The sequence below is a fragment of the Vulpes vulpes genome, chromosome 4 (assembly GCF_048418805.1).
Source record: "Vulpes vulpes isolate BD-2025 chromosome 4, VulVul3, whole genome shotgun sequence".
NCBI classification, from domain to species: Eukaryota; Metazoa; Chordata; class Mammalia; order Carnivora; family Canidae; genus Vulpes; species Vulpes vulpes.
Window position 1 is genome coordinate 59,793,320 of NC_132783.1, and position 13,139 is coordinate 59,806,458.

Genomic DNA, 13,139 nt, shown 5'->3' on the forward strand with positions numbered 1-13,139 from the left:
ATGCCTCGTAATAAGACATAGCAAAATGATGAATGATGCTCTGAGAAGCACACATCTCTTATGTGGTATTCTTGTCCCAAACATGCATCATCCCAATCATGAAAAACATCAGACAAACACATATTGGGGGACATTCTGCAAAATAACTGACCAGTATTCATCAAAGTGTTAAGGTTGTGAAAGATCAGGAAAGGCTGAGGAGCTATCCCTCCAGTCAATTATGCTTCCTGCCCAGGCTGTTAGCCACCTCCTGCAGCTCCAGCTAGTCCTCCCTTCTGAATCACAGTCATAGTCATTGATGGCTTCTGAGAATGGTGACATCCTGCAGGTTTTGCACACTTATTGGGAGATGAATAACAAATTCTCATCACATAAATGTAAGATAAGCTTGTTTTGGGGGGGTTCTATCTCTGCTCTTTAGCGATAGAGAGAGAGAGAGAGAGAACGAGAACAAGCTCAGGTAAGAGAGTGTTGACTTCCAGGTAGAATTCCTGTTCATTATGTTGGGACCTGAGTACCTGAGAAAAATTCACTTGGCATGCGAGCTTTATCCAGGGTACCAGATCTGACTCTCTAAGAATTCATAGTTCCCTAGAAACCCAGACTATATTTTGTATAAACTCAAATACCACTGAGGACCCAGCGAGGTGGGACAGTGCAGGCATGTCCCAGAAACTTCAATTATGGTATGTTCTAAGGGCTCTGAAGAGATAGCAAGAGATCACAGAAAGATAATGTTCATGTAACAAGATCTAGTCCCATATTATTCCCAGCTTGGAAGTGCTAAGTGAGCTGACAGCTGGAAAGAGTACAGCGGTGCTATAGTCTATAATACATGGGGATTATATTTATTTTTTTAAAGCTGGGTTTCTGAAAATTGGTCACTGTTGCCTCTAATATTTTTGGTCAGTTCTTCCCGGGTCCTGAGCGGTTCAGTTCCCTAATACATTTTATCATCTCCTCAGCTTCCTGTCTGGGCAGCTCTCTCTTTTCCATACTTGGCCCTGCAAACTTTAGCTGCTCTGGTAAATGCTATGTAGTGATGCCCTTTTATCTGTGAGAAGGTAATTTCATCTGTATCAAGAATTTAACAAATTAGGCACAGGCTCATTTTATATGCCTTGTAATCTTTTTGGATGATCTAATGAATCATTGTGGTCTCAATCTTTAATACTATTCTGATAAAAACTTTGGAGTAGAATTTTGATGTTAACATGACACATAGAAAGTGAATCCCCCACCATTCTGCAAATTGTAACTTAGAGGAAGATACTTTGTATGAGATATATTAAATGTTGAGAAAAAAAGAAATATATTAAGATACAATGCTCATAGATTAATGCTTTTGAAGAATGTATCCATCCTTTGCATTTTTTCCTATTGTGGTAGGCAGAAGAGTGTCTTATGCAGATGTACACATCCTAATCTCTAGAATCTGAAATATGTTACTTTACCTGGCAAAAGAGACTTTGCAGATATGTTTAAACTAAGTATTTTGAGATTGGGAGACTATCTTGAATTATCCGAGGGGGCCTTATATAATCACAAGGATCCTTATAAGGGAAAGAAAGAGGCAGGAGAATCAGAGTCAGAGAGATGGGACAATGTAGGCAGAGGTAGTGATGCGGGACAAACCAAGGACAGCCCCTAAGGGAAACTGGTAAAGGCAAAGAAGTGGATTCTCCCTCCTGTTGAACATCCAGGAGAAATGCAGCCCTGCTGACAACTTGATTGTAGCCAAGTGAAATCCATTTGGGATGAGCACTGGGTGTTATTCTGTATGTTGGTAAATTTAACACCAATAAAAAATAAATTTATTATAAAAAAAAAAAGAAATCCATTTGGGACTTCTAATAATGTAACATAATAAATTTGTGTTGTTTTAAACCACTGTAGTAATCTGTTATGGCAGGAAAAGGAAATTAAAACACCTACAAAAAAAGTTAATTTTGAAATATGTGGAGTATGATTTGCTTTATTTTTCATTTCTTTAAGATAAGTAGGTACATTTTTATTGAGATATAATTGACATATGACATAAGTTTAAGGTGTATAACACATTGATTTGATACATTTATACATTGTGATGTGATTACCACCATAGATTCAGCTAATACCTCTCACATCACATAATTATTATTCCTTTTTTGTGGTGGAAACAATGAAGATACAGTCTCTTAGCAACTTGGAAGTTTATTACACAGGATTGTTGTCTATAGTCACCATACTGTGCGTTAGATCTCCAGGACTTAAATATCTAGTAGTTGCTAAGTTTGTACCCTTAAACAACATCTCTCCTGTTCCCTAAAACCCCAGCCCTCAGTAACCATCATTCCCTAATCTGTTTTTGTGAGATCAGCTTTTTTAGATTCCATATATCAATGATACAATATAGTATTTGTCTTTCCCTTTCTTACTTACTTCACTCTTATAATGCCTTCAGGGTCCATTCATGTTGCAAATGGACAAGATTTCCTACTAAATCATGGCTGAATAATACTCTGTTGTGTGTGTGTGCGTATGCATATAGCACACCTGCTTCATCCATTCATCTGTTGATGGACACTTAGGTTTTTTCCCTATCTTGCGTGTTGTGACTAATAATGCAATAAACATGGGAGTGCATATATCTCTTCAGTGTCCTGTTTCATTTTCTTTGGGTATATACTCACTAGTGGAATTGCTGGGTCATATGAGAGTTGTTTTTCTAAATTTATAAAGACCCTCCATACTGTTATTTAGAGTAGATATGCTGATATACATTCCAGTGTACAAGGGTTCCCTTTTCTCTGCATTCTTGCCAGCGCATGTTATTTCTTGTGTTTTTGTTATTAGCCATCCTAACTGGTATGAGGTAGTCTCTCATTTGGATTTCATTTGCATATCACTAATGATGAGTGATGTTGAGCATCTTTTTATGTACTTGGCCATGTAGATAATTACTTTGGAAAAATGCCTATTTAGCACCTCTGCTCATTTTTAGTTTTTAAGAAAGCTTTCATTCATTCATTCATTTATGACAGAAAGAGAGAATGGGGTGGAGAGACAGAGGGAGAGAGAGAATCTCAAGCAGACTCCTTACTGAGCTTGGAGCCCAACATAGGGCTGGATCTCCTGACCCTAAGATTATGACCCTGAGATTATGAGCTGAGGTGAAATCAGAAGTCTGATGCTCAACCGACTAAGCTGCAATGAGATTTTCATTGTTTTTGAGTTATAAGCGTTCCTTGTATATTTTTCTAATATATAGTTTGCAAATATTTTTCACCTATTTTGCTTTTCCATCTTTTTAAAGTTTCTTTTGCTGTGTAGCAAAACACCTTTTTAGTTTAATATACTCCCACTTGCTGATTGTTTTTCTTTGTTGCTGGGCTTTTGGTGCCATGTCCACACAATCATTACCAAGACCATTGTCAAGGAGCTTCTTCCCTATGTTTTCTTCTAGGAGTTTTATGGTATCAGGTCTTAATGTTTAAGTCTTCAACCCAGTTTGAGTTAATTTTGAGTGGTATAAGACCGAGGCCCAGTTTCATATTTCTGCCTGTGGCTATTTTCCCAGTACCATTTATTGAAAAGACTATCTTTTCCACATTGAGCATTTTTGTATCCTTTGTCAAATATTAGTTCACTATAAATCCATGAGTCTAGTTTTGGACTCTTAATTCTGTTCCACTAGTCTACCTGGCTACTTTTATGTCAATACCATACCATTTTAATTACTACAGCTTTGTGGTATAGTGTGAAATCAGGAAGTGTGATGCCTGCAGCTTGGTTCATTCTCAGATTGGTTTGACTATTCACGGTCTTTATGGTTCCATACACATTTTATTTTATTTCTTATTTTGTGAAAAATGCCATTAAAATTTTGATAGGATTGCATTGAATATATAAGTGGCTTGGACAGTATTTTAAATTAAGATGTAATTGACATGAAACACTGTGTAAGATTAGGTTTACAACATGATGATTTAGCACATATATATATTGTAAAATAATTATCATAATAAGCATAGTTAACATCCATTATCACAAAATGTTACAGGTTTTTTTCTTATGATGAGAAATTTTAAGATCTATCTTCACACCTTTCAAAATACAATCCAGGATTGTTAACTATAGTTACCATACCAAACGTTATATCCCCTGGCCTTTATTTCTCTTGTAACTGGTAATCTGTACTTTTTCATCTCCTTTGGTTACACTCACTCCCCATACCCTGGCTCTGGCAACCTCCAATCTGTACTATGATTTTGGTGGTGGTTGTTTTTTTAAAGATTCCACATGTGAGGTCATACAATATTTGTCTTTCACTGTGTGACTTATCTCATTTGCCATAATGCCCGCAAGGTGTAAGGTGTAACCCTATTGCAGATGGCAGGTTTTCCCTTTTTGTGGCTGAATCATATTCCCGTGTGTGTGTATGTGTGTGTGTGTGTGTGTGTGTTTATATTTTCTTTACCATTCATCTGTCCTAGGTGAGACCTCTCCAGGTTGTTATCCCAGCCAAGGCAAAAGACACTGGGACAGGTTTGCTGGCTGTTTTGGTTCTGCAGCTCTTACTGTGCTGCAGAAAATTAAGGCCATTCCACCTCAAGTTTAGTGTTAGCACAAGTGCAGCCATCTCAGGCCCCTGTGAACAAGAGCTGAACTTTACCCTACTTCAGTTACAGGAAAAACCACAGAACGCCCTTGACAGAATGTCCCATATCGGAATGAAAACAGAGCTTAAGACAGAACACCCTTGACAGAAAGTCCCGTATTGAAATGAAAACAGAGCTTAAGAAATTCCTCCACCCCTTCTGGAAATCCCCTAGACCAGCCCATAAAAACCCAGCTGTAACCCACTTCGGGGTCCAAGTCCCTGCTCCGCTGTGTCGGATATACTTGGACCCAAGCTCGAGCTTGCTAATAAACCCTTGTGTGCTTTGCATTGGTGTCGGCTCCTTGGTGGTTTCTCGGATTCGCAATCTTGGGCCCAACACTTACTAAGGTCTGCCTGCCTATTAGTAGGTACACAGGTAGAGGAGACTCATTCTGGGTCTCTTGGCATATAGTGTTGGGTTCCACAACTCCCACCAACACATTTTTGTTTATGGATGGATGTCTAAGTAGTAGAGAAAAAGGAGGAACCAACATCTTACGCTGCCATCATGCTGGTGTCACTCTCTGGTACATTTTTTTTAAAAGTAATCTCTACACCCAGTATGGGGCTCAGACTCATGACCCTCTTATTCAGAATTGCATGCTCTATTAGCTGAACCAGCCTAGCACCTCTCTCCAGTATATTTTTTTAAAAATGTGATGTCTTAAATGTTCTTGTGTAAACCAAATTCTTAATGTATTTTGTAACCAACCCCCATGTAAGTTAGTGTACTTCTGCATAACCAGAAGTTTTGTGTTTTTTTTTTTTTTTTAAGTAGGCTTCACATCCAGTGTGGAGCCCAACATGGGTCCTTAATTCATGACCCTGAGATCAAGACATGAACTGAGATCAAGAGTAGGGCACTTAACCTATTGAGCTGTAGGGGACTGCTGGCTGTTTTGTCCTCCAAACTACAGGAGGCTTGGAGGACAGTGTTAGAGGAGGAGCAAGCTCCTTCTTCCTGTTTGCAGGATGCTCTCTGTAACATTACTCTGGCAATGGCCCTTCACCTTGGCCACTAGTAGTACATTACAGCTTTTTATTTTTTTAAAGTATTTTAAAAATTGAGATGATTCACATTAAATTCATTCCTTTAAGAGAAAATTCATTGGTTTAAAGTATATTCACAGAGTTGTGCGACCATCACTGGTATCTAATCCCAGCAGTTCTGTGACTCTGTGGTTTCTACTAGCTCTCCCACATGTAGCCCTATTGATCCCTCTCTGACAACAGGGGTGGGCCCCCCCCGCCCCCCCCCCCCCCCCCCCGCCCAGAGGCCTTACCCCCGCCATGCCCTTAAGTCAGGCCGGTAACTGGACAACACCCCCCTGGAGGTCTGAATGCTTTTGTAGAGAACACATCAAGGTACACAAAAAAAATCAAAGAGGAAACAAGTATATACAAAAGTTTATTGAGGGATCCCTGGGTGGCGCAGCGGTTTGGCGCCTGCCTTTGGCCCAGGGCGCGATCCTGGAGACCCGGGATCGAATCCCACGTCGGGCTCCCGGTGCATGGAGCCTGCTTCTCCCTCTGCCTGTGTCTCTGCCTCTCTCTCTCTCACTGTGTGCCTATCATAAATAAATAAAAATTCAAAAAAAAAAAAAACAAAAAAAAAAAAACAAAAGTTTATTGAGATGCTTAGAGGAATGTTGTCAAAGAATACTGACTCATTCTGTGGAAGGGTGGCTCTCCATTCAGTCAAATAATCTTCCTGTCACACAGGAAGGAATATGCTTATGTGAATGAATAAAGGTCTATCTTTTTTCGACTGGGTCAATTTTCTGGTTCATCTACATTGTTCATTTATTGCTTTCATGATTTTTGAACTAGCTTTCTTGAGTCCGGCCTCAGCCCTTGGCTTTTCATTTTCTCACAGAATCCCTGATGGTGCCAGATACTTTTTTTTTTTTTTTAATGTTCTTTTACTGTATCGATGGAATCTACTTCCCAGTATTTGCGAGTGAACTTACCAGGCAGGTCCCGCACAGAGACCTCAGCTGTATAACCCGTAGCTTGCGGGCGTCCCTGGCGGGCTCCAGCTGCTTGGTCAGCATCTCCGGGGCCCACGCTTCCTCCCGCGGGGAGGACGGGACCCAGCTCTCGGCCAATCCCGCCCCGCCGGGGTCGGCCAGGAAAGGCAGCGAGTCTCGGCGCGGATGGCCCGCACGTCCCCGCTCTGCGCATGCCCGGTCCCTCCTCCTGCCTTTGTTTGCTTCCGCCCCCCCCCCCCCCCCCCCCCCGCCGTTTTCCTCGGGTCTCGCGCGAGAGGTTTCTCCCGGGCCGCGGAGTCTCCGCGCTTTCCTCGGGCCAGTGCCTTGCGACGAGGGAGCGACAGGTGAGCCCGGGACGGTCGGACGAGTGCCCGCGAGCGCGCCGCGCTACCTGGGGGCGGCAGGTCCGGGGTGGGCGGTCGGTGCCCGAGGGCGTGGAGCAGGTCCGCGGACTCCCCCGACGGCCCGATGGGGACAGCTCCATCAGGACTAGGGGTCGGGGGCATCCGGTCACCAGTTCCTCCGCCGAGCGTGCCGCGCGCTTCCGGAGGCCGCAGTAGGAGCGCTTGTGCGCGTGCGCGGCGGGGGTCCGCTGCTCGTGCGAACGGGACGGCGCTGCGGGGAGGGCGCTGCGGGGAGGGCGGCTGCGGGGAGGGCGCTGCGGGGAGGGCGCGTGCGCGTGCGCGGCGGGGACGGGGCTGGGGCACCTGTCAGGGCTGCTTTCAGTTGCCACACCGCTCGGCGAGACCCGGTTCCCTCGGTTCTCCCTTTGCCCTTCCTGGAGTCCGAGCAGTTCCCCAGGCGTGCCCATCACTGCATCTTGCTGTGCGCGTGCCCTCGCATTCAGGATCCTCAAGAATTCTGTTGTCTCATTTAAAAGAAAAAAAAGAGTTTCCCCCTCTTGAAGGTTAGTGACTTGTTCAGAATCACAGTACGTTAGCGGCGAAGAGGAAAAGTCGTGTCCTTGACTCTCGAGACAGAACTGCCCGCTTTTCCTTGCAAGGAAAAACAAATTTAAAAGATACTTTTGAGAAATGGCAACCAAGATATAGAAATTGAAGCCCAGACCTTTCCTTAAAGCGCTGCTTTTCACAGCTTTCTGTGAAAGCCCTAACCAGAGGTCCAGGGAACCTGATAAACAAGATCAGTCGGGAGTAGTTTTACAACAGTTTTGGTGAAGAGTCAACGTTTCTTCACTGGGTATATATTTTGTTTAAACCAGTTTTTTTATTTAAAGATTTTTTTGTGAGCTTCAAGGGAAGTTTAAACTGTTGAATACTCAGGGAGCAAGTATATGCGTTTACCCAGCGAAAAATGTTTATGCCCAAGAGCATGGGAGTCATGTTAGGTGATCTCTGAACATCTGCCGCCCCTTCTGAAGGTCAGGGGTACTGACATTCTTCCCCTCTCGGATATGTGCAGTTTTATAGGGCGCCAGGATTTAAGGAGCCCCCAGCCAGGCCAGGTCTTCCATGACCCCGCTCCTCTTCTTGTAACCCAACATATCTTCAGAGTTGCCTGCGTTTTTCAAGACAGCAGAAAATGAACGAATTCCAGGTAAGTTGTTCATTCCTCACTTTATTTCACGGTGGACTTTGTGAGATTTGTACAAGTCCATATGTTAAGATGGAAAATTAGTAATAGATAAAGATCTAACTTTACAGAAAATATGAAGTAACAGTTGAGTAGGAGGGCCAGGTTGTCTTGTATGTGATACTGATCATTCTATATCTGAGTTTCTAAGTTGGTCCAGAGATACATCTCTGAGGTTTCTGATAATCCTGGGAAAAGGAAGACACTGTGTTTTGGATATAGACTGTTTTTTTTTTTTAAAGACACAAAGACTTCTTGGAAGATAACTTTTAACATAGGGACACATGGTGGATAATCTTCCAGTGACAGCCCTGAAATGAATGCCTAAAACTGTTCCTTATGGTGAGTAATAGAGTCCAAGAGCTAGTTCAGGTAGTTAATTTTATAATGGTCTTGTTTGATCCTGGTACAAAACCTGATACATTTAGAGGAATGAATGGCCTGCCTGCCTGTTACAAAAACTCTCCATAACACTTTAGCCAGGTTGTGTATATGAGTTGCACAGCAGGTGGTTCAGAGTTAGGTTCTCTGGTAAATGTGTCTGAGCTTCCCAGTCAGATTCATCCCACAGAGTTTTGTCTTATTCTTTCCCCTCTACTTTTTGAGATCTCTCTGGGTAAAGGTCGCCAGTGTTTCAGTTGGAATTACTTTCCTTGGAGAACTGCTCCATTATTGACTATGCACCCAGCAAGTTGTCTTTGTCCTCTTCTGATACAACTCTTTTGAGGCTCCTTCTTGGAGTCTTCCGCATTGTGCCCTATTGTTTCAGTTTCAGTTTTTTGTCTACTAGCTTTATCGTTTTATCTCTACATGAACATTGAAAAACAAAACAATATTGTTAAACAATACTGTTCATTGTTTTTGAGGACTTCTAAAAATACATCAGTTACCTTAATGTATACAATATAGCCATTTTTTTCTCCTAGTTCACCAATAATTTGAGATCTATCCATATGTAGCTTATCCCTTTTAATGCTCTGTTTTTCCCACTGTATGGGTGCACTGTATTCTAAATACTATATTTTATTGGTGGACATTTTGGTAATTTCCACTTTGCATTAATGTAAACGCTGCTGTGAATATCGTTGTTCTCTCTGCGTACATTCAAGTGTATCTCCAGACTCTGGGTCAGTGCTTCTCAACGTTAGATTCTTTAGCCAAAAATGGCAGCGTCACCTCGAAACTCATCTGAAATGCAGATTTTTATGTGCCCTTCCAAAACTACTAGAAGAGAAATTTGGGGGGCAAGGCCCAGCAATCCGTGTTTTTAATGAGGTGCCCATAGGATGCTGATACACATTAAGTTTAAGAATAACTGCTCTTAAAAAGAAAAAAAAAGGAATAACTGTTCTAGAGTCCAGTGATTAATATTTTTGAGGTATGGCATACGAAGATTTCTAATTTTTCTAGGTAAACTTACTCATTAGAAGACTACTTTTCTCTCTTCTCCCTAGATATAAAAATTATTTTTACACTAAAGACTGAAAAACTTCACTGTTTAATTTCCATTTTTCTGATTATTGAGTTTGTGCAACTTTCATGAATTTTTGGCTTTTTAGGTTGTTTACTGAGTTTTGTAAGAATTCCCTGTGTATTTTAAATGGTAGTCTTTTGTTTAAAATTGTTGTAATTATCTTCTCTTCATATGTTTTGTCTTTTAATATAATAATATCTTTCCTGAAAGTTTTATATTGTAATGCAACCCTTTTGTGTCTTGTATTTTTTATTCTTGTTTTCCTGATCCCAGGAGCCTAATTTTGAAATTTTTCTATATTTTGTCTTTTTTCTAGTAAGACTTTTCTGTAATATCTAATACCTTAATCTGGAATTTTTTTAATATAATGTGATGAAAGGATCTGATTTTATCTTTTTCCACCTATAAAAAATAAGGAGCACAATGAAAGGACTAACACAACACATGTGAGTTGGAATGCCTGCCATGTCTCTTCTCCATTATGCATGCTGCTGGCTTTGGACTGAGGTAGATTTTGTTATGTTTACAGAGTATCCTTTGAGTCTTATTTTATTGAAAATTAGAGTTTAATTTTTCCAAATGCTTTCTTAAATTTTATGGGAATGGTGATGTAATTTTTCTTTTTAGGTCTCTTGAATTAACATTTCCACATTTCTTAATAACTAATCTTTGTGTTCTAAAACACGCCCCACTTGGTCAAAAGTGTTATTCTTTTAATGATCATCATAATTCTGTTTCAGTATTTTTTTCCATAAACTTTTCTACAGTATTCTTAATCATTTAAAAAATACTAAATTTGGGGATCCCTGGGTGGTGCAGCGGTTTGGCGCCTGCCTTTGGCCCAGGGCGCGATCCTGGAGACCGGGGATCGAGTCCCAGTCTCCGGGATCGAGTCCGACGTCGGGCTCCCGGTGCATGGAGCCTGCTTCTTCTTCTGGCTGTGTCTCTGCCTCTCTCTCTCTCTCTCTCTCTCTCTCTCTCTGTGACTATCATAAATAAATTAATTAATTTAAAAAATACTAAATTTGATTTCACTCATATGTGGAATTTAAGAAACAAAACAGATCAGTATATGGGAGTGGGGGTTGGGGGAGAGGGAACAAGCCATAAGAGACTCTTGAAGACAGAGAACAGAGGGTTGATAGAGGGAGGCGGGAGAGGAATGGGCTAGATGGGTGATAGGTATTAAGGAGGGCACTTAGGTATTGATGAGCACTGGGTATTGTATATAAGTGATGAATCACTGAACTCTACTCTTGAAACCAATATTGCACTGTAGGTTAACTAGAATTTAAATAAAAATTTGAAAAAAAAAATTAAAATGTTTAATTTGTTCCATTTTGTTCCTAATAGTTTTTCTATTTTGGGGTGAATAATTTTTGACATAATATTTTATTCTTCATGGAACCAACTTTTGGTTTTATTGATATTCACTATGTTGTTTTTCCTTTTTTTTTTTTCTTAAAATATTCATTTGAGAGAGAGTGCACATGCTTACATACGTGTGATCACAGGGAGGGAGGCAGAGGAAGAGAATCTCAAGCAGACTCCATGCTGAGGGTGGAGCCTGATGTGGGACTCAGTCTCACAACCTTGAGATCGTGACCTGAGCTGAAATGCTTAACCAGTTGTGGTACCCAGGTTCCCCTTTACTATTATTTTTACTAGCTTCTGCTTTTACCTTTATTCCTTCCTTCAGCTATCTATGGTTATAGGCTGTGTTTTGTAACTTTTTTTTTGGAGATGAATTTACCGTATAAAGCTTTTTATTATGTCCATGTAAGGATATAATATCTCTCTATTACTACTTTAGGTGCAAAATCTATCAATATGTAGTGCTTTTTTTTATACACAGGTTTCAGTTTCCTACTGAAAGGAAGAAGGCATTCTTCCTTCTTCAATTGCTAAAGTAAAATGTATTTTATTTTTTAATAAATCCTATTTTTGTATGTATAGCAAGTATATTAAAAAATCTATAAATCTTTTTTTTTAAAGATTTTATTTATTTATTCATGATAGTCACAGAGAGAGAGAGAGAGGCAGAGACACAGGCAGAGGGAGAAGCAGGCTCCATGCAGGGAGCCCGACGTGGGATTCGATCCCGGGTCTCCAGGATCGCGCCCTGGGCCAAAGGCAGGCGCCAAACTGCTGTGCCACCCAGGGATCCCAAAAATCTATAAATCTTAAGTCTAGAGTTCAATGAATTATTACATATCCAGCGCCCATGTCAAAACAAGCACTGGCAGCACTTCTAAAGCCTCCCTCGTGCTCCTCTCACAATCCCTACCTGTTACCTCGCTGGTGATTCATTTGTGTATAATCTGTGGCTTCAGTGGTGGAGTTGAGTAGTGAAATAATGGGGAGAGGTCATCTGGCCCTCAAGGCCTAAAAATTTGCTGTCTGGCTCTTTACAAGGAAAATTTTCCAGATCCTTAGGTTAGTTTATTAAATTTGTTAATGTTGGTGTCATTTGTGTCCTATTTAAAATTAATTTTCCTTCTCTAAGGCCATGTATATAATCTCTCATGTTATTTTTAAAATGTGTATTGTTTTGGCTTTCTTTCACATTTATGCTTGTTTAAATGGACTTGATACTTACTTTTGTTGTTTAGAAATCTTTTTATCATTAAGGCATCACACCTTTTTCAGAGCAAGTATAATTTACAGAAATTATAGAAGGCAACTTTTTATCAAATGTCAATGTTTAGCAATGTTTTGTTTCGCTGAAATATTATTTCAGTTCTAAAAACCATTTCTAGTTGCAAAAAATAATCAAAAACCTTATTGGAGGGTGCCTGGTTGGTGCCTGACTTGGTTTGGGCTCAGGTCATGGTCTCGGGCTTGTAAGGTGGAGCCCCCCCTTGGGCTCGGCCCTCAGGGCAGTTTGCTTGCAATTTCCTCTCCCTCTGCCCCTCCCACTTGTGTGCACTCTCTTCTTGAAATAAATAAGTAAATCTTACATACTCTGTATGTAACATACATACATACTCCTTGTGTAATAATTACAAGTATCAAGGGTATTATTTACTGGTTGACAATTGCCTTCTACAAAATATGAAACAAAATACATTTATTGGATTGTTCTTTAGGTGCAGCTGCCCCTTGGCATCCAAAATAAGGATTTCCCAAAAATAAAAGCTCCAAAGCAGTTCATGTAGTGCTTAATTTAGATCAGTGCCTTTTTTCTCATTATCACTTTTTCTCTCCCCCCCCACCCCCCTGCAGTTGCGCTATTTTATTAAAAACACTGAGTACCTCAGATTTATGCTTCAGAAAGACATCATTTGAGTAATTTCTTCAATGACATACAGCTTTTCATGTAAAAAAAGATGTTTTGTGGTCACAATTACTTCAAAAAATAATTATATTCAAATAAGCTGACATGTGCTTTAGCAATTGTAGAGCCATTGATAAGTTAGGCAAATGTGAAATGCTAAAA

At 40.5% G+C, this 13,139-nt stretch overlaps 2 protein-coding genes across 2 annotated transcripts in view; one reads left to right on the top strand and one right to left on the bottom strand.

Annotated features, from left to right (window-relative positions):
- Positions 1–6,032: 6,032 nt before the first annotated feature.
- LOC140598596 (uncharacterized) lies at positions 6,033–7,457 on the bottom strand. Its single transcript, XM_072755875.1, has 2 exons — positions 6,613–7,457; positions 6,033–6,210 (listed from the first exon to the last, which is right to left on the bottom strand). Exons 1-2 carry the CDS (start codon positions 7,442–7,444, stop codon positions 6,200–6,202), a joined length of 843 nt encoding a protein of 280 aa, XP_072611976.1. The 5' UTR covers positions 7,445–7,457; the 3' UTR covers positions 6,033–6,199.
- Positions 7,458–10,133: 2,676 nt separating this feature from the next.
- Positions 10,134–13,139, top strand: part of LOC112927385 (uncharacterized) — a 90,402-nt gene continuing 87,396 nt past the window's right edge. Inside the window, exon 1 of the mRNA XM_072755857.1 lies at positions 10,134–10,207. Within this exon, the coding sequence (XP_072611958.1) occupies positions 10,157–10,207 (51 nt within the window). The 5' untranslated portion in view covers positions 10,134–10,156. The remainder of the gene's footprint in view (positions 10,208–13,139) is intronic.